The sequence below is a fragment of the Eurosta solidaginis genome, chromosome 4, assembly GCF_040869045.1.
Source record: "Eurosta solidaginis isolate ZX-2024a chromosome 4, ASM4086904v1, whole genome shotgun sequence".
NCBI lineage: Eukaryota > Metazoa > Arthropoda > Insecta > Diptera > Tephritidae > Eurosta > Eurosta solidaginis.
In genome coordinates, this window is record NC_090322.1 from 17,185,647 (window position 1) to 17,207,553 (window position 21,907).

Here is a 21,907-nt window from a genome sequence, read left to right on the forward strand (position 1 = left end):
TCATAATATATATATACGTATACACCCTGCAAAAATCGCGAGTACTCCATGCATGCATGTATGGAGTACTCGCTATGGGCCAAGCGAGTGCCCCAAAATTAACCACAATTCATACAAAAAATATGGTCCAATTAACATTGCGATGTCCTAGGACTGGACCATATACTCCAGCTCCGCATTACATCAGAGTAATCCATGGAGTACCCACAGTCCAATAAACATCGTGTAGTGATTACAATCGTTAAAAACGAGCAATGATCGACTTACAATATGTTCGTGTAGAAACATGAGTTGGTCCATTGCTGCATTACAGTGGAGTATAATGGTAAGTACTCCAGTATGACACAAGTGGACCACATGATCCAACGATTTTTGCAGGGCACATATAGAAGTTGTATAGAAATTTGCAAACTTTAACAACAAATAACTTTTAAATTATAAGTTTGCGCAATTTAAGATATATATATTTGTGATCGGGAGAACTCCCTCTTTCATTTGATACCAAGTTAAACCCCAAACTCGGGGGGTGCTAAACTAAATCGCTGCCAAGCAAGACGAGTCCACGTTAGTAGTTTTAAAAATCGGGTGACGATAGGTGCACCGCACAAAAATACTTAAGATCCCGCATCATATTTCGGAGAAGTTCGGGGTAAATTTCGGGTTTTCGTGAATATCTTTTGATAGACGAAAACAATATTCTTTCCGGCTTCAGATTATTGAAGCTGAGGTCAAAAAGCGTATTTTGACACCTTTCATTTTAGCAGTCGACCGCTGTTCCATACTATTACCTTTTTTAAGATTTGGAGCATAGTAAAAATTTGGTCGATAGAAGATGTACCATGTCTGAAGCCACACTAATACGGCCCAATCAGTGTGCCCATGGTGCCCTTCAATCTTTCGTACAGTACCTATTCGTAACCATCGGCAAAGTTTTTGTCTCTATATACTTGTGATTGATAATTATTTTTTTCCAGATGCGTAGATCTACTGACGCATTCAAAGAAAAGATCGGAAAGCTGCTCCAATACTGAAATGTATTTGATAAATTTTCTTATTACAAATGCAGAAAAAGGTTGAAAATGTAGAAATCTACTAAAGAAAAATCTCCTGCCATTCTCGAATTTTTTATTGAATGTCCGCTTACTACACATACTCCGCAGCGACTTTTGCCTGTATTTTAGCCTCTTCTTCCTGCAAAGCTTTCATATTTCGCGCACGAGTTTCTGCATCATCGTTTTTATGCGTATCAAGGTGTAAACGCTTCTCTGAAGCGAAAGGGAAAGCTAACGGGCATAATTCACATCTATAAACGTTTTCACCAAGGTGAGTACGAAGATGATACACAAGATCACTAAGTCGAGCATAATCGCGTCTGCAGTATTTGCATTTGTATGGTTTCTCGCCGGTATGATTACGCATATGAATTCGCTGCTGCCCTCGGCGATAAAAGCTGTTTGGTCAGCCAGAATGAAAAGTTGAAATAAACAATATTTTTAGATAAACATTTTATGATAACTTACCACTTTTCACAATGGTCACATTTATATGGCTTAACACCGGTATGAATCGCTTGATGTATCTTTAATAAGTATTTTAGGCTAAAACTGGCTCCGCAAATATCGCAAACATGTGGCTTCATTTCCTTGTGTACATTTTTTTTGTGTTTAACCACATCGCTGCTAAAACAGAATTTTAGCGGACAGTAAGGGCACTTGTAAACCTTATCGTTACGACTACGATAACGATGTTCTTTCAAGCCACTGCAAATTAAAATTATTCATTAATTCATTTATATTATTGCTATTGTATGTATTTAAACTAGCTAATGCAGATTTCTATAGCAAGTGTTTTACGTAAAAAAAAAGCTGTAACAGAAACAGCTAAAAATCATGATCGAAACAACTAATCAGCTTATAGAACAGGGCAGTACGGCTATAAACCAGTCCTAAAATAGAAACACTTGTGTTCACTACCCTGAGGAGCTTAAATAAGATAAAAACTTGGTTTCCGGTTTTAACTATACCTTGGTGTAGTGTATGATTTGTCACATTTCGGACAACGGTATGGCCGTGCCTTTGTATGTACACTTTGTATATGGGATTTTAGCATAAATGGCCCTTCGAAAGCTATAAACAAATACCTTTAGGCGATAATTTTTTATAGGCATATTATAATACATACTCTTATCGCAGAATTCACATGAATGTTGTTTCATTGGTTCCTTTGCTAATTCTGTCGAGTGTTCCAGTCTTTGGTGTCTTTCTAATGATGCCAACGTACTGTATGTTATATCACATAGATCACATGGCAAGTTGATAGTTTTTTGAACCGATTCTTTTGGTTGTGTGGTTTCATGCATTATCCTATTATGTTTCTCTAGTGAAGCAGGCGTACTAAACGTTTGCTCACATAGCTCACAAACACTATTTAGTGCTTTTTTAATAGTTTTCTCATTGTGTTTGGGTATCACAGACATTTCATGTTGTTCACCCCATTTTTTATGCCGCTTCAAATGTCTTGCCAAATATCGAGATTGTGTAAAAGTTTTATTGCAAATGTGGCAATTATGTGAGGCTGATCTATAAAAAGTTGTAGGTATACATATGTAAATCTATTTTTGTCAAATGTAGTGCAAATAATATACATATTTAGATAATTCGTACTCACATCACTTTTTTTTGTTCTTTTGCTTCTACCATTAAATTGTTGGTTCCTGCAAATGCCGTGGAAGAGCACAGTGTTTCTGCATCCGTATTCCCATGACAGTTTTCATCTTCATCATTTCGCTTATTTGTATTAAATTCACACCTGCTATATTGCATATTGGATTCATTATCATCACATGGCTCATTTTTAACAAATTCGTTAATATCGTCAAGTAAATTTATATCAAGTTCAGTGGTTTTGTCAAAGTCTTTCAATGAGTCAGCCATATCCGATTGTGTCGCTTCAGGCAACTCAAACATAATTCTTGGTTCCTCTTTTAAAAATTCACTTACGCTTATGTTTCCTTGTTCTGTCGTTTTTGTTAAATTATCGCAAATTGATTACTTAACTCCTGTGAAGTATTCACAGACTCAAATTGAAAGCCTTGATCTCTGGCTTCAGCAGGTGGTTCTTGTTTTAAAATAAGGTTTGAATTTGGTTCACCTTTCAATGATGTTTCCGTTGCCATCATTGTTAAATCAGTATTTCGTTTAGCGATCAGTGTACGCATATGTTGTTGAGATTGTAAGCACATCTGTTGGAAGCGATAAGCGCCAAGCAGATTCTGCAGGCATTGACGGCAAATTTCTTTTGGCAGCTCATCACCTTCCTGTACATTTAATCGAGGTACCGTGATGGACAATAATTCACCAACACTTAGATTGCTGAATTCCTCAACTGTGTCAAGGATCGAGGACCATTGGTGTGGTTTATTGCTTGCGTCGTAAAAAGACTCATTAACGAGTAAATTCATACAAGTTCTACACAGGCAGTCGAAATATTGGCCACTAGTCGTGTTCATTTTTCTGTCTTACATTAAGGCGCATGCATTTTTTGCAAACTTTTTCCTAGAAAAATATAGATCTAAATTTGTTAGCAGCGTACAACCAAAAAACAGCAAATTAAAAAAAATTCACTAAACTGAGCAAGTAGAGCTGGATGCCGATTCGATTCTTAATCGATCTTTTTTTTAGAAATCATTAGTTTGCCAACTTTAGAGAATAGAAGAACATTACCCGTATTTTTTTTCACACGCGTATACGTTTACGTTTGCGCGTGAAACAAAAACGCCTATCTCCGCATAGATAATGCTTAGGAGACCCATCTAGCGGCAGTGGTTAAATAACTACAGCTGCAGCACAGGGTGTACCGAAAAGCGGAGACACAACTCTGATGGCCATAGGGTATAACATATAGCTGAATCAGATGCGATGAATTGTGGACACACATAGAATACATATAATTAGTGTAGGGGGTGAAACAAACACACATATTTCAGTTACGTCTGAGTATAATGCGTATAAAGTTTAAGCGTAAAATTATACGTACTTTAAATTTTGTTTTTTACGCTTACGTTTTCTTCCCTGGTTATATGTATTGTATCCATGGTTCAATTATGTACAGGTTGGCTCATCTCATCAGCTGATTTTATTTATGTCATTGCATGGTCGAAGGGATTGACAAAAGGAGATGGCAAACTCAAAATGAAACAAACACATTCCCTGCAAAAACGCTCCACGTCATTTGACTAGTCATTTGACCGTCATTGTGCGGTCACGCCCCTTATTAAATTTTGGTCACGTTTGTTCAGGCGCCGGTAACTTTTTTACACTTTTTTCCCATTTCGTACCTATTTATGTGATTGTGCATTCCGCTCCCACTTATAGGATGTGAGCATAGCACTGCTCTGCTCACACACGTCACAATGCGCGTCAAAAGGCGATCAAATTTTCAGTTTTTTCCTCTACATTTTCGAGTCATTTGACAATCAATTTTACTGCGGTTTTACCGTTTATATAACCGCCATATAACTTGAATTTTACCTGCCGATTTACTTTGCCTGTAGCAGCCACGAGATTAAAATAAGAACCAAAAAAATTTAATTTTCAATATTTATTTTTAATTATAATAACCAAACATAACATATAATATAAACATTTATTTAAAACATATCATTAGATTTAGTCAATTTTTGCCAAATAAAGAATATATGAGGCGCCTAGATACAAAACCAGATATTTAAAAATTTTAAAATAATATTTAAATTGCTACAATATTGCATCGCCTAGCAACATTCTAAAAATCCGTATTGAAAATTCATAACAATTTACAAAATTTCAGCTTTTTTGTGCTTTTCTAAATTTTACATATAATGGATTCATCTGGTTTTGCATCTTGGAGCCTCATATATTCATGAAACTGCAACTTAAATTAATACATTTAATATAAAAAGGAAGTAAGTACTTTAATAATAACATAAACATATATTAATTGCTTTGAGCTATATTGCTGCTGCAGCTAACTTTACATTTGGACAATTCAGAAGTGTGTTATATTCATGTATAATTTGAGTTGTTTACATGGTTTCGAATACAAAATTTGATTATTTGAATCAATTTAAGTCTACAACTTAAAGCTAAGAAGAAATTCAGATTAGATTTACTCTTGTTTTCAAATCAAGAATAATATTCAAAGGTGTCGTGGAATGGGATTGCTGTCGTAATTGAATTTGAAAGTAATAAAGTAAAATATGAATTAAAAAATGTAGGACTAGTAATTGAGTCAGACTTATTATTGTTCTAAATCTAATCATTCAAGCAATACTTCTGAAACCCTAGCAGGAGTATTGATTGGTTTCAAATCTAATTCCAACAGCAATCGTATCACGACATACCTTATTATATATCTACATGAAATTGTAACTTAAATTAATACAGTTGATAAAAAAGAAAAGTAAGAATTTTAATAATAAATAAACTCGCCTTATTGGTTTTTATTTTCCAATTGAAATCTTTTCCAAGCGAACAGAAAATAATTTTAAGCTTCAGAAAAAACTCCAATTATTTAAATAATCTACAACTTAAAGCTTAGTAGAAATTCAGATTAGGTTTACTCTTTTTTCAGATCAAGAATATTCAAAGGTGTCGTGGAATCCGATTGCTGTCGTAATTGATGAACTTAAAAATGTACGACTTGTAATTAAGTCAGACTTATTATTGTTCTAAATCTAATTATTCAAGCAATAATTCTGTAACCCTTAGCAGGAGTATTGATTGGTTTCAAATCTAATTCCGACAGCAATCGTATCACATCCCTTATTATATATGTACGTGATATTGCAACTTAAATTAATACTGTTGATACAAAGAAAAGTAAATACTTTAATAATAAATAAACTCTCTTACTTGGTTTTTGTTTTCCAATTGAAATCTTTTCCTGTGCAAGCACATAGCTAACCTGTGTTGCCAAAGATATGATGATACTGTCTTCGATAGATAGTCGGACGAGCCGCTACTCGGCGAAGTAGAGATGACCGTTGTGTCGGTGTCAGCTGTTACAACAGCAGTTTCTAACTTTACACCATCCGTACAGTGTGATGAATGCTTCACTGCCTTTTCCAATTGCTTGGCGCCAGCAATTTTTGCTGTTTGTAAAGCTTTAGCTGTAATGCAAATATATAGGTGGGTTAAAGTGGTTTTCGTATGTTATTCAACAACTCACCCTATACCATCATCACAGCCTCCTCATCGATTTTGAATATGTGTACTGTTTCAGTATTCAGACCCAGTTCGTTTGGTGCAATATTTTCGATTTGATGAATATGTATTCTATCCGTTAGACAGACAATTAGGTGCAATCGATTCATTCATATACTGTGGGTATTTGAGCCGTAGACGCAATGGCAGATATTTTGATTCTTTTTGAAGTGTAACATTTGTAAACAGTTGGGTTTCTCTGCTGTCACCATCACCACTAGAGAGCTATTGAAGAAACACTCGACCAAGATAATATGTGAGATTTACACGCATAGATTTCTTCCACCTTTTCACAGTTATTGATTGAGAAAATGCGAAAGCCATATTTACCATCCAATACTGAAATAGAACTGTAGAGGAAGAAACATTTTATAAAATTTAATAAAATCAAAAAATGATAGTTGTGCTAAAATGGGGTAACGTATTGTATGTTAAAGTATAGCGAAGTCTCAGCGGCTTTGTCCTGGTGAAAATTGAGTTTGAATAGGTTTTATTCTTCATTCTTAGAAACATGTACGAAGGTACCTGGTAAGATATTAAAAATCCTCAACGCTTTTTTGCTATAACTTAAAAAAACTCATATTCAAACTTCTGCTTAACTTCTACATATCAATAGCTACCTTTACCACCAGGAGTCACTATTGCTTCTACGCCTATGCTATTGTTTCCTACATCGATGAGCTTTGTAATAAAATAAACAGCTATCTCCCAATCTCTCCAGTTTTGTCGCCTCGCGAAAGCTGATATTGTCACCAACCAAATCATCGGTGACCTTATTTAAAACATGACCGCGCCAAATGTCGACCATATGGCATTACCCTACCGACTGTCTTACACCCTAAAATTTTGTGTGTGACTTTCGATCAGGATCTACATCTTGGAGGGCATGCACTAGCAATTGTAACGAAAATCGTCGTTGGTGTGAGGGCTTAGCCGATCTCCATAGCGCCCGACTATGAAGAGGAGCTGTTTAGGACTGGCATCTACGCCGTTTCGCCTCCTAGGGGGCGGCGGGTTGTCGGTGACCTAGAACTGCCAACCCCCTAATCCAGGGTGTTATGTGGACCGTGCCTATTGGACGATTTGTATTTGTATTTGTATTTATTAGGCAATTCATCCCAGCACAACAATTTGGCAAAAATTATTTTACAGTGCTAGTCGGTAAAAGGCATAAAATAAGAACAATTTAAACTTGAAACTTAAAGCTAATGACTATGGCTAAGAAAAGGTTACAATAAATAATATATTTAATAAATAGTAAATAAATAAAATAAACGAATGATAGAGTACATTTGCTTAGAAGAAATCAGTATTTTAATTGTCTAGGTTATTATAGAAACTTGTTAATTCTTTATTGAAGAGCAGAGCATTGCTTATAAGTCTAAGTCTAGAAGGGAGCGAGTTCCAAAGACGTATGGAAGTAATGAAGAACTGGCGATCAGATATTAGCATACGATGTCTGAAGTGGGTAAGGAGAACAGATCTAAATGACTGGAGAAAATTTAGCCTCCGATACAAATAGTCAGGTTCCTTCATATATATTAATTTATGTAGCGTAGTGAGCGTTTTAAGTTTAATAAGGTTATCGAAAGAAATGTTTAGCAACCTGTAAGCATGATGAGAGACGTGGTCAAGTCTTTTCAACCCATAGACGTATCTAGCAATGTTGTTATAAACAACATTAAGTTTCCTATTACATACATAGTCACAATTACAGTAAACCTCACAACCATAAAGCAGCGTAGGTATTAAGTACGCTTTTGCTATTAGTAGACGAATATGTAACGGAGTAAAATATTGTGTAAGCCAGAGTGTACGAAGCATCCCATACACTTTTCCCACTGTGCGGAAGATGTGATCTTTCCATGTCAAGGTTTTGTTAAAAACTACACCTAGATTTTTTGCCGTGTCAACGTATTCTATAATAGTGTTGTCTAAAATTAAATTTTCCATTCCACTTTTATCTAGTGACCTTCTATGAATGACTATACATTTCGACTTCTTAGGGTTAAGACATAAGCCGTTCATTAGAAGCCCACGTACCAATTTGACATAAATCGTAATTTAAGTTATTAATACATGAACTGGTACGATCACTAGGACAGCACATATACAATTGTACGTCGTCAGCATAAATGTGAATATTACAATACTTGAGAACACCAGGCAAATCGTTTATATACAAAACAAATAACAGAGGACCAAGGATTGAGCCTTGTGGGACTCCTCTTAAAACACTGACGAAGTCAGATTTTCTGCTACCAACACTTACTGCCTGAGTTCAGCTGGCCAAATACGATCTGATTAGGGCTGTTGCACAGTTGGAGAAATTAAATAGGTTGTCCAGCTTCTTGCAGAGAACGGTGTGGTCGACCGAATCAAACGCTTTTGAATGGTCGAGAAGAGTCATGAAAGCAGTAAAATTTTTGTCAACTTGTCTCGAATATCCTCTATCACCGATAGGAGCGCCGTTTTACAGCTACGATTTGACCTGAATCCAGACTGGGAATCTGTGAGAAGGTTATTATCCTGCACATAAGTATTTATCTGGCAGTGTAAAATTCGTTCGACGACCTTGGAAAGGAAAGGCAGAATAGGTATAGGTCTATACTCCTTGTTTTGCTTGGGGATTGGGATTACCTTAGCAACTTTCCAACATTTGGGAAATACACAGGACGTCAGCACAGAATTAACCAAGTAGGGTAAGTGAGGAAGGATTTTAGGAAGAATTATCTTTAAAAATTTCGGACATATACCATCGAACCCCATAGCATTAGACTTTACTGAAAGAATGGCTTGAACGACATCACAATCATCGACACTAGCAAACTCAAGTGCACCAAAATCAACATTAGCGCGAATACAATAATTGTCAGCACATATATTGTGAGTTGAGATTGGCAGGTTTACAAAATTTATATTTATCTCGTTAATGTCTACATCAGGGAGGACAGAAATATCGCATTTGGATTTTCCGATACCAATATGTTTAATCGACTTCCAGGTTTCCTTCGAACTCAAAGCAGCACTAAACTTGTTATTATAAAATTTCTGCTTTGCTGACCTAATGGCTTTGTTTGCAGTTATCCTAGCTGCTTTGAAGCAGTTGTGAGCTTCCAGGGTTTTGTATCTTTTCCATCGTGAGTAAGCAAGGTTACGCTGGTGAATTAAGTGTTTTAGATTGGCACTAAACCAAGGGATATTATTGTGTGTAGCAGCCTTGAGTTTCACTGGCACATGGTTGTCGAAAAGCCTAATAATATGGTTCTGTAGGAATGATGCCTGATCATCGACCGATGTTAGCGTACGAATCAAGCCCCTTCGACCGACTCCACCGCTGCATTAAGGGAACTGTAATCTATGCTTCTAAAATCACGATACGTAACGGAACATTGGATGTGTGACGTTTGAAAGTTGTAACTAAGAAATATCAGATCGTGTTTTGAAAAGCAAGATGCCGACAATTGATCGTAGTGGAGCAATTTCAGGCGATCATTCACAAAAAATAAATCCAGCAAAGAAGAATTTGAGTCAGTAAAGTGTGTAGGTGAAGTTAAATTGGTGGGAAAAAGTCCAAGAGACTCCATATTTAGCTTTAGAGTTGAGTCGACAAGAAGGTTGGAGTTGAAATCCCCAGCGATGATTATATTATCATAGCTTATAAGTAGAGGCTCGAGAAATTCAATAAAGCCAGAGAAGTCAATTCCACGATTAGGTCTGTATGCACAGCCGATAAGAAGCCTTTCATTATTTACAGAGAACACGTCTACGAACACATATTCGACAGAATCACTTGGACTAGCACTGCAGCAAAGTTTACAGGATAAACTACTTTTGACATATATAGCAACACCACCACCATGACCACGTCTATCAGCCCTGAAAAGTTGATATCCATTTAGTTGCACAAAATCATTTTTGTGACATGAAGAAAACCAGGTTTCGGAAATACATATAACATCTATATCAGAACCCTCAGATATGAATCTCAATTCATCCAGCTTTTTATATAGGCTTTGCGCATTGAGATGGATGACTTTGAGCCCTTTAGTACGTTTGCTGAATACGCGCAACAGTGTATGTAAGCAGTCTTTGGAACTAGACAACAAGACGCTCTAGAAAATCCAAGCTATGTATTGCTTCAGGGCTGGCGTTGGCTGTTCGTCTGATATGTACCAGACCCTTCTTAGAAAAAACCGCTACTACCTTCCTTTTCTTCTTTAGACGGATCGCTGCCTTGAAGATCGCATAGTTTTGCCTGGACAGCGAAGCATTTACATAAATCGGAGTATTTGAATTTATGCCCACATGAACTAATTGCAGACCCTTGATGTTTGGATTGTTTTGGCGCCTAAAGGTGCCTATACTTTTTAGCAATTTGTTTCTGTCTGTCGGCGACTGAAATTTGATTATTACGGCCGGATCTGTCACGCTGTTGTCTAGTTTCCGTAGCCGAAAAATGCTCATTATAGGAATTGGTTGCAATCTAAGAGTGGAACAGAGGTGATGAAAGACACTTGTTAAGTTTTCTCCTTCCTTAAAGGGAATTCCGGGGACACGGACTTCACTTGCGGCAATATGGCTCTCTTGCTTTGACGCATTGTTTTTAAGTGTTTTTACTTCCTCTTCGAGATAACCAACGCGCTCGAACACGCTCTCCAGCTGAGTAACTCTTGCATTAAGCTCACTGACCTCTTTCTTCAGCACCACAAATTTGTCTTCTAGTTTTTTGCATACGAATTCAATGAGCCTTTTTTCCGAGTCCAAAATTTGCTTAGCAATCAGATCGCTGAACTTAGCAAATCGCTGATCCATGCTTTGCATTAAACTAGGAGAGAAGCCGCTGATCCGTTGCACCTTTTTGGCGCTATCAGCCTCGTTATTAAGGTCGTCACCACGACGCTTACCATTGACCAGGGGATAAATTCGGCTGTATTCGAACGGAGCCTTCCCGATACCGGACCACCTCGGGAAGTATTGATGGCCTTACCACAGTAAGGGGCGCTGCTGTGGCTGACGGTTCTTTCCCCGTATATAATACTGGACCGCTGAACCCGCCTTGTCGGGCTGGTGGTCGTACGACCAAGATGAACAACTCATTACCTAATTTTCATAAGGACGATGATAAGAAGAGGACTGAGCCGCAAGCCAAGGACGACAAATACGCATTAAGCGATGCGTCGGACTCGGGGAGCGAGAGTAGTGCTGATTCAATGAACTCCGTGTTGGAGAAGCACACAAATGAAAAAGGAGTAGAAGAGTGGAGAAGAGTACGGAGCAAAGAGCTCTCTCCAAGTACCGTGCAGTACTAAGAATTGTACAACGCTTGGGAGCAGTGGTAGACCCAACAGAAGAGGAGATCGAGCGCTTGGCATGGGCTCATGAGGCGGTAGAAGTAGGTCGAAGGGAGTTCAAAAGGTTTGCTGCAAGAAACCCTCGGATCTGCAACCGGTATGAGGAGGAAGAAGCGTCGAATGGCAGAATGAAAAGGCAAGTCCCAGAGCCGCGACGCAGGGCAGTCCCATAGACAAGACAAGTAGGCCCAAAGCAGTAAGACAGATGGGCCCCAATAGCGAGGTAGCAACTACCTCGAAGGCTGCGAGTCAGAGGGAAGTTCCAACTATGGAAGTAGGAGATAAGCCAAATGGAGATAACGCTAAGACTCCGACTTTCTCGGAGGTGCTAAAGGGAGCTAAGACTCCGGCTTTCTCGGAGGTGCTAAAGGGAAATAACACTAAGACGCCGGCTTTTCCCGAGAAGATGAGTGATGTGGCAAAGCAGTCACTGACTGTGGTTGATCGTAGCAGTCCTTTCGAACAGATGACTAGTGAAAGGTGGAGATCTGTAGAAAAGGAGCTTATTAGCTTAATGCTTAAGATGATGCGGGAATAACCAAGTAAGCTCCTTCCAACCTTTGATTCGGGGGATGGTATAATGGTATAAAGATGATAGCGTGCGACATCGCGAGCTTGCGGTGGCTGGAGGAAGTGGTTCCAAACCTCCAAAGGCAGGGCACGAACGCGCGTTTTGAGATGGTGGATAAAGCGCAAATCCCCAAGGTACCAAAAGTTAAGGTATGGATACCATGCGTGATGAAGTCGGAGGATACACTGCGACTTTTGCAGAATCAGAATCCGAACATACCGACACAGGATTGGAAGGTACTTACTGTATACATCTTCCAAATAAACAAGCAGGCGGAGGATATATTGTACGCTTCCCAAGGCAGTCGGTTCTATGTACCGGAGCGACTCGGGATTTTTCCCGACCAAGGACTGTCATTTCAGTGTGACCCCTTCCAATTTGTTTCGTCCCTCCCACAAATTGTCATCCTCCCAGCAGCTCCTTGCAGCAGGACTGCTCCATATCCTCTTACTCCGGGAAGGCATCGAATCCAATCCGGGTCCGTCTCCTGACCCCGGTCCTGAGAAATGGTTTTGCTGCATCTGCCGGAAAAGAATCTTTTTAGGACGGTCATACTCTGTTCAGTGTGTCTCGTGCAAGGGATGGTTGCATCGGACAGGTTGTTCTGGGCTTGATCCCAAAACCGACGTCCACGTAACGTTTATAAATCTTTTGTGGCTCCTTGCTGTTCACGCCCAAGGGCGTCCCGTAGTCTACGCCTAAGCGCCCCCCACTACCTCCCAGCAGCCCCGCTGCTCAGCAAGCCACAACAAGTAGCCGCTGCTGCTCGCGCCCCACGGCGCCAACAACTCAAACAGCTGATACCACTCATAACTCCTACCTTCGTAGTAGAGTTGGTAGCAATGCTGAGCATCAGCCCCTGCCCCCGTCTTCTTCCCCCCTCTTTTCCGGCAGCAATCGTGCAGGTCAGGGAGACAGACTCTCAGTCCCTACCTCCGTTTGCACCGTCTGCCAGCACAGAATATATAGGTTTGGTACATCCGCCCAATGCAGCTCCTGCCTTGGGTGGTGCCACTTTCCTAGATGTTCTGGTCTCCGCGACGGCAACCCCCCGACGGGTTTCATCGCGCCATGTTGCCAGGTCGCAAACCCAAATCATCCGGGTACCCCAATGCTTGCCCAAGGACGCCCAGTCCCAAGGCTACAACAGCAACTGCGTCCTGGCCTTCCACAACCCAGGCGTAGTCACCCGTCACTTACCCCCAGAGTGGCGACGTCTCCCCTTATGTACTTCAGAATTCTGCAGTTAAACTGTAATGGACTAACTGGGAAGATTACGGAGATAGTCGATTTCATAAAGCGGCACAACATCCGCATAGCTGCGATTCAAGAGACTAAATTCACAGCAAGATCTGCATTGCAGACCTGCTCTGGGTATAATGTCCACAGGAAAGACCGCGAAAGCGAAAATGGAGGCGGTCTCGCGTTTATCATACACCACTCTGTGCAATATTGTATATTTGATCCTGGCATCGACCGCAGGGACAATGTCTTAGAACGTCAAGGCCTATCTGTCCGGTCAGGCGATGCAAACCTAGAAATCATCAACATCTACATCCCTCCTGCCACCTGTTGCCCCAGTGGATACCGCCCTAATATCAGGGCCTTACTCACTGCAACAATCGCATTATCTTAGGCGATTTCAATGCCCATCATGATCTATGGCATTCAAACTTGCGGGCGGACAGTAGGGGTGAGATGTTGGCGGATCAAATAGAAGAAACGACGTTCTGCACAATAAACGGAGACGCCCCCACACGTATGGTAGGAAGCTGTCACAGCTCGCCAGATATCTCAATCGTGAGCGCAGAACTCGTAAACTGCGTCAACTGGCAGCCGATGGTAACATTGGCATCCGACCACCTGCCCATACTTATTTCGCTTGAGCGTAACGCCGACTTCATCGTCACTGAAAAACGCACTTTCATAAACTTCAAAAAAGGAAAGTGGGAAGAATATAAATCCTTTACAGACAGCCGCTTTGCTGCCCTCCCTATCCCGACTGATGCCCGCCAAGGGGAGCGTGCCTTCCGTAAGGTCATTAAATCCGCCTCGGCACATTTCATTCCCGCCGGGAGAATTCCCGAAATCCGGCCCACTTCCCGGCGGAGGCCGCAAACTTAGCGAGAGAACGTGACTTTATAAGACAGCTTGATCCAGGCGACCCCCAAATAAGGGATATAAACCAACGCATCAGATTGCTTGTGGATGAACACAAGCGGGCGAAATGGGAGGAGCACCTAAGAAGTTGTAACCTCTCTACCGGTGTGGGTAAACTTTGGTCCACCGTAAAGTCCCTATCGAATCCGACTAAGCACAAAGACAAAGTTTCCATCGCCTTTGGCGACAAAGTGCTGTTGGACGCGAAAAAATGCGCGAGCGCTTTCTGCCGACAATATATAATGCATCCTACGGTCGACAAAGATAGACGGAGAGGTAATAGACACGCACATAAACACAAATTCAGCGCGTCACCAATCACCATCACCGCTAAAGAAGTTGAGGACGCCATTGGTGCTAAACCATCCAAAGCAGTGGGCCCAGACGGCATAGCCATGCCGATGCTTAAAAGCCTAGGGAAAGAGGGTTTCAAATATTTAGCGCATGTCTTCAACCTGTCTCTTTCCACCTTTGTCATATCTGAGTAATGGAAAATGGCCAAGGTGGTCCCGCTACTAAAGCCTGGGAAACCAGCTAACATAGGTGAGTCGTATCGTCCGATATCTCTCCTATCGCCAGTGGCAAAGACGCTTGAAGCCATTTTGCTCCCTTATTTCCAAGCAAATTTGCAGCTAGCCCCTCATCAGCATGGCTTCAGAAAACTCCATAGCACTACCACCGCGCTAAATGCCATTAGCACCCAGATAAATTGCGGTTTAAATCAATATCCCCACCATAGAACAGTACTCGTAGCGCTAGACCTATCAAAAGCTTTTGATACGGTCAACCATGGCTCGTTACTGCAAGACCTGGAAGGGTCTACCCTTCCCCCATGTCTTAAAAGGTGGACCGCAAATTATCTGGGTGGTCGGCAGGCATCGGTGCAATTTTGAAACGAAACATCAAAACCAAGGAGAATTAAACAAGGGGTGCCACAGGGTGGTGTCCTATCCCCACTTTTGTTTAATTTCTACATATCTAAGCTACCTTCACCACCGGAAAGAGTCACAATCGTTTCCTACGCCAATGACTGCACAATAATGGCCACAGGCCCAGGCCCAAAGATCGATGCGCTATGCAATAAAATAAACGGCTACCTCCCTGATCTCTCCAGTTTTTTCGCCTCGCGAAACCTGGCATTATCACCGACTAAATCTTCCGCGACCTTATTTACAACATGGACGTCCCAAATGTCGATCATTTTGAACATCCACGTCGATGGCACTACGCTACCGACTGTCCTACACCCCAAAATCTTGCCCGGTGAATCCAGTACTTAACGAAAATTATCCAAAACTCGCGGAAGAGGAACGCATACTCCCCAGGGAAACGCGTGTCACTCTTGCTCAACTTCGTTCTGGATACTGTAACAGGTTAAACTCTTACTTGTCCAGAATCAACCCCGACATACAAAATGTATGCCCCGCTTGCAATGTGTCCCCACATGACACCAACCATCTCTTCAATTGTAATGTGGAACCAACGCCTCTAACACCCCTTTCCTTATGGTCCACCCCTGTTGAAACGGCAAGTTTCCTTGGACTCCCGTTAGAGGATATTGATGACAATTTGTGATCGGTCGGGGCTATTAGGTGGGGCGAGAATTGCTACAACAACAACAACAAGGATATATTGTACGCGCAGCTTGGAAAAATGTCCTTAGGTACAGGCAAAATTTATATGCGACTCAGGAAAAGAAGTCGCGGGTATTAAAGTCCTAACACGCTGGACGTGGGCGAAGTCGAAAAGGACCTCAAAAGCCTAAGGGAAAAAAGACAAGTGGAGGTAGCCCACGTCACCCCGAATGTGTTAGAGGGGGACCAACAGCCAGATGGTGCTGTGAGTCGCACAGAGGAACACCCGGCACAACAGGTACAAGAGGCTGAAGGGGGCTTCGAACACTCTAAACCAAAAGGGCTAGGGGAGGACGACGACGTCACGATGAAGGTGCTGGAGGGGGAGAAGCAGCCCATTGGTGCTGCGAGTCCTACAGATAAACCTCCAACACAGTAAAGTGGCGTCGAGCGAACTCCTCCTCCTAACGCGCTGATCCAGGAGCCGTGGCTTCCATCGGGAGGAAAGGTTTCTGGACTTAGCGCGCGCGGATTTGGCGTTTACTATGCGCAAACGGAAGGACGGGTACGAGCTGTAGTAATGGTAAGGAAACAGCTGCATTCATATATGCTGCCTAATTACACTACTGAGGATCTCGTAGTGGTGGTGAAATCGCCGGGCTCAGATGGTACATGTCCGGCCAAGCTACAAGTTTCAAGTAGGGCGGTCGTGGGATGGCTTAAAATAATATTCGATGGGTGCATAAACTGAATCATGTACCGCACTCTTGGAGAACTGCTCGTGTAGCTTTCCTACCAAAGGCGGGGAAGATCGGTCACGTGTATCCCAAAGATTATAGACCCAATAGCTTAACATCATTCTGCTCAAAACCTTTGAGAGGCTGATAGATGTGTACATAAAGTCCAACGTGGATGAAAAGCTGCTCTCCACAACACAACAGGCGTACACCGAAGGCAAGTCAGTAGACACCGCATTGCATAGGGTGGTAATAAGCATAGAAAAAGCCCTGGAATATAAGGAATATGCTCTAGAAGTCTTCTTAAGCATTGCCGGGGCTTTCTAAATGGGCGATTATTGATGGTCTTAATTACGTTAAAGTACATCCAGCCTTACCCAGATGGATCGACTGCATGTTAAACTGCAGTAAGATTACATCGCATTGGGGATTGTACGCGGCCACGAAATTAGTGGACAGGGGCACTCCGCAGGGAGGGGTGCTATCCCCTCTGCTGTGGACGCTGGTCATTAACCAACTGCTTAGGGGATTCTACGAGGGACCAGAAAAACTTACGGTTTACGCAGATGACGTTGCATATGGTCTTGTTTACAAAGAGGTACAAGGTCCCTAATTGGACCAGGCCTAAGTTAGGAGGGGCGACCCTACGGGAGAAACCTTGCACAAAATATCTAGGAATGATCCTAGACAGTAAGCTGGAGGAGAATATTTAAGAAAATTTGTATAAATGGTATCAAGTTATTACCACCAATAAAAAATTCGGTTTTGGATAAAATATTGTGACGAATATTAGCAACACTAAGGCATACTATCATCTCTAAGCCGACACTAAGCAGTCACTTTTATCTACATAAACAAATCAATCATGCGGAGAGATATGCACAAACACATGCATATATCTGAGATACGCACAAAAGTATGCAATCATCGGTCGAAGTATCACATATACTCGCGCATATGAGAAGCTATAAACGTGCATCTGTAGTTTGTAGCTGGTGAATTTATAGCTGATAAACAAGTAGTGAATTCTGGAAACGCCTAGAAGTATGTGAACGATGAAACCGAAGAATAGGGTGGAATCCATAGTATTCTTGCGCAGAACACCTTTCTGCATTGGCGGCCTTTGACCGCGCATATAAAAATATGGGTGGGTTCAACACCGGTTTGGAGACCAAAACTATATCCGCGCAAAACACTTATGTTCACAATTTTTTTTGTGGGTACCACAAAATCATCAAAATGACAACAACCACATGAAAAAATTTTAAAATTTTTTTAAACGTCATTTCGGCTCTCACCGGTTTTACCTTGTAATATTTATACCATGCTTTAGGGACGCTTGAGGAAATACATATTCTGTAATTTTTGTTTTTATAAATTTAGCTTTATTGTGTTGGTTGCTTCGAGAGAAAGGAGAAAGATGAAGAAATTTCTTCGCACTTCTGGCAAGCAATATATTGAACGTGTGTTTATCTATTTCTATCATGAAAAAGCGAGACCACTATTCCCCAAAAATTAGTAAGTTTGACATGTTTTTGTTTGTTTTAAATTAATTTTTTTTAACATTTTTAACAATAAAAACGATGAAAATAACACGGGAAACTGATTTGGGTCTCTGATGGTTTACTTTTTTCAGAATAAAGTTGATTTTAGTTGTGTTTTTATGCACATAATTTTCAAACTAAAAACAAAATTTTCATTTGTCAGAAAAAATATAGAAAAGCGGCCGAATGTCAAAAAACCTATCGAAATACAAACTGGCTCGTTTGTTTTTAATGAATAAGATTGTATTTTTCTTGTATTTCGTTGGTTTTTTTGAAATATAGTTTACACACTTACACCAGTACTGAAGCCGTATTAGGAGGGAGTGCGACAAAAAATTGAAGATAAAATACAAGAAAAATACACGAAAATAAAGCGAAAAAGAGTATTCAACACCATAACAGCTTGGTTAGACATTTTTGAAGCGTTTAAAAGGCTAAAAAGTGTTGGAAACTAGAAATCACCTTTTTCTCTAGTCCGCGGTGGTGTAAAATTGCCTTTCATAATTTACAAAGGCACGAAGATGCAAGCAACGTTTAATATCTATTTTGGTTTCGGGGACGGATATACCTGAAGAAATTTAATTTTTTCTTTTTTTCAATAATTGTTCGCTTTTTGTAGCGACTTTCGAAAGTAGCTTCTTGTGCAGAATTTGAGGCGTAGAGAAATCGTAGCTACATGTCATATCTTATACACGTCTATGACGCGTAGCCTCGTGTGCACCTTGCCTAACTCGATTACATTGATTTCCATAAGGTAGGGGTGATCAGCTGTTTTATCTGATTATGGCTTTATGGTTGGTTATAAGTCACCATTAATTCGCCCTTTAATTTTTTCCTTGTTGCGTTTCTCTGGCAATTGAGTATTTTCTAAAAATGTAAGTAAATAAAAGTTTATTTTATATAAATACTAGAAGGGCTTTGCCCCCTGCTCGCTACGCTCACCAACCCCCACTCTTTTTCGACTTCTTCACCTTCCTCACCCTTTACACTTACTCTTACTCAGATTATTACTTTTACTCTTGTTCTCACTCTTAATCTTACTCCTACTCTCCCTCTTACTCTTGCTTTTAATCTTATTCTCACTGTTAACTTTACTCTTACTCCTAGTTTTACTCATACTCTTATTCTCACCTTTACTCTTCGCCCTTACTCCCACGCCAACTCAGCCTTTTCCTTCTATATTTCCTATTTCTCATTTATTTTTCTTTCACTCTTACTCTAACTGGCACTCTTATTCTTACTGCAAGATATCTTTTCCTTGCTCTTACCTTTGCTCTTTCTCTTACCCTTCCACTTACCCTTAGCCTATTACTCTTAGCCTTAGTAGTACTCTTACACTTAGTCATATTCCCGGAAGAAAAAAATTTTTTTATATAATAGGAGGAAATGTAAATTTACATATATTTTCATTCTTAATAGTGGATAGCATAAAAATTCAATGCAAAAATTTATGTAGAAACATCCAGATATTGCGAAGGGCTCCACGAAGCACATCATATAAAATCGTTGACTCTGTGCTTCTATCTACACTCATACTAGAATCCTTGCTAACTGATAGGGGCCCTTCAGCCAAAAATCGCAACGTAGCTGCTAGTTGCAGCACTGGCAGAACTTTCGAGCATGTTAAGCTTCCTTCAATGGTGTCCGATACCATTCGGACAGCCTCTTTTTTTATGCGATAGTATGCAATGTAACTGCAAATACACTATAAATATTTAGAAAATCACATGAAGAAATATTTTTAATTACACTGTCTCTGGCATCTCAAATGGAATGCTGAGATCTCACAAAATTTTCCTTTTGACCTGCAACTTTCTTCTTCCAATAACATAAATGATACATCTGCTGATGCCATTTTGATGTCAATACATTTGTTTATTTCGGTTTAGATGCACAAAACAATTATTGTATAAAATTTTGCCAAAAAAATTAACATGAAAATTACCGGTGCACCGATAACACTACAAAACAGCTGATTCGCACATCGGTTTTATTTACATTCGAAAAGAGCAAAACCAATACGGTTTTATGACACCAATTTAAATCAATATCGGTTTGTAATTCCGATAAAACGCAAAACTGACTTGGATTCCATGACAGCCCTGAATACTTCCATAAAGTTTTTAACTGAAACTACACAAACCATGACACAAATTGCCGTATATTGTCAATTGAAAGTTTCGTATACCTCATTGATTAAAAAGCTGTAAAACGTATACCGAGAACATGTTGCTTTACGTATGTAATAAATATTTCCTTTTTATATGACGCTGAACATAGATCGATTCTAATACCGTAATCGAAGCGAGAAAATTATACATATTGTATAATAAGTATTAAAGACGAAAGTGTATTGGTTAATGTTTCCAAGGTTGCTTTCCCTACATTTTGAAATAAAAAATAAAAAAAACGCAAAAAGTATGACATTTCGGTAAAGACTATATACTAATTATCTCACTCCGATGAAAGGATCAAGTGAAGACCCATGTGGCATTCCTTGATGCTTCCAATTTTTTCGGCAGGCAACGAAACGAGAGAGAAACTGTCCACCTTTATTTGTCGGGAAAAATCGTGTAAATGGTTAAGCACGTAAGCAAGTACACTGTTACAAAGAATAAGCAAAATTTAAATAAACTTTGTTTGGTTCGATTTAATCGATTAAATCGATTTTTTTTAGAATCGAATCGAAAAAATTGATGCGAATCCAGCTCTGCTCGTTTTCCAATCATGGCGGAACGATACAAGGTGGGAGCATGGCTGATTATAAACTTTTTTTATTTGATTTGATACATCAACTTCTGGCGCAGTACGAGTTTGACATTTGTCCATCGAATTTGAAAAACCAAGTACCATGGTTCAACTATATACAGGTTTGCTCATCTGTAAAGCAACAAAATATGTCTGTTCCAATTGTCAAAATCTGTGTATTGGTGTTGGTGCGAATGGTATGGAATGGAAACATAAAACTTAGCAGTTTTTGTATGTGTAAGTAAAATGTTGCCAATGTGTTGGTTTCATTTTGAGTTTGCCATCTCCTTTTGACAATCCCTTCGACCATGCAATGACATAAATAAAATCAGCTGATGAGATGAGCCAACCTGTACATAATTGAACCATGCCAAGTACATAGAACTTTTTTTATATGTTTGTAGGTATGTAACAATATTGCCTTCTTGTATCGTTCACACGCTGTCAAAACGCTAAAAAGTAGCCATATTGAACATCCTGTCAAACAGTTGACAGATAAGATATCACACTTACCCTTCAAAAAACGCGAGTACTCCATAAATTGTGTAAGGAATACGGAGTTAGGAGTATAGGAGTGTTCCAAAACTAATCTGTATTCATACAAAAAATGTGCTCCAATTAACATTGCGATGTCCTAGGAGAGGAGTAGGTGATCCCACTCTCGCTTTGTTTGTGAGTATTCCATAGAGTACATACGCGAGAGTACTTTCCAAAGTACTATCACTGTAGTACTCCATGGAGCACCCACAGAGGATCATATGCCAAAGTACTAAAGAGGAATTGTGTCGGAAAGAATTATCGGAGTGAATTTAATTTAAAATGAATGTAAATGAAGAGGGGCAATACAACTTTTATATTTTTTATTACGAATATTCGTATGTTATTTAGCATTTGCGCGAAAAAAGAAACTAATATTTCTCTTTACTATAGTATGTATACATAAAACCAGTGCGCGGTTGCATTTTATCAGAGTTGCC

The 21,907-nt window shown here is 40.0% G+C and overlaps 2 protein-coding genes across 5 annotated transcripts in view; both read right to left on the reverse strand.

The window, feature by feature from the left end:
* Positions 1 to 876: 876 nt before the first annotated feature.
* LOC137249172 (zinc finger protein 660-like) lies at positions 877 to 3,098 on the reverse strand. 2 transcript variants are annotated; one of them, XM_067780471.1, is made up of 6 exons: positions 2,668 to 3,098; positions 2,182 to 2,579; positions 2,024 to 2,126; positions 1,521 to 1,760; positions 1,112 to 1,450; positions 877 to 1,027 (listed from the first exon to the last, which is right to left on the reverse strand). In XM_067780471.1, the coding sequence occupies exons 1-5, from the start codon at positions 2,964 to 2,966 to the stop codon at positions 1,144 to 1,146; spliced, it is 1,347 nt and encodes a 448-aa protein (XP_067636572.1). In that variant the 5' UTR covers positions 2,967 to 3,098; the 3' UTR covers positions 877 to 1,027; positions 1,112 to 1,143. The 2 variants fall into 2 exon arrangements, with proteins under 2 accessions (XP_067636572.1, XP_067636571.1); XM_067780470.1 differs by having other exon boundaries at positions 1,016 to 1,450.
* A 1,589-nt stretch (positions 3,099 to 4,687) lies between these two features.
* The window catches only part of LOC137249169 (zinc finger protein ZFP2-like), a 32,678-nt gene continuing 15,458 nt past the window's right edge, over positions 4,688 to 21,907 (reverse strand). Inside the window, exons 6-7 of one of the 3 annotated variants that reach the window (XM_067780459.1) lie at positions 6,208 to 6,592; positions 4,688 to 6,130 (exon numbers count right to left, since the gene is read on the reverse strand). In XM_067780459.1, the coding sequence (XP_067636560.1) occupies positions 6,468 to 6,592 (125 nt within the window). In that variant the 3' untranslated portion in view covers positions 4,688 to 6,130; positions 6,208 to 6,467. Of the gene's footprint in view, positions 6,149 to 6,207; positions 6,593 to 21,907 lie in introns of those variants that run through there. The other 2 variants (XM_067780458.1, XM_067780462.1) reach the window with 2 other exon arrangements.

Bases quoted from the DNA above. Each gene is read 5' to 3' on its own strand.
- LOC137249172 (XM_067780471.1), bottom strand. From the start codon at position 2,966: ATGTTTGAGTTGCCTGAAGCGACACAATCGGATATGGCTGACTCATTG. The intron at 2,580-2,667 runs GTGAGTACGAAT...AACTTTTTATAG, and splicing joins AAAGAACAAAAAAAAGTGAT to ATCAGCCTCACATAATTGCC. The intron at 1,761-2,023 runs GTATAGTTAAAA...TTTAATTTGCAG, and splicing joins AAATCATACACTACACCAAG to TGGCTTGAAAGAACATCGTT.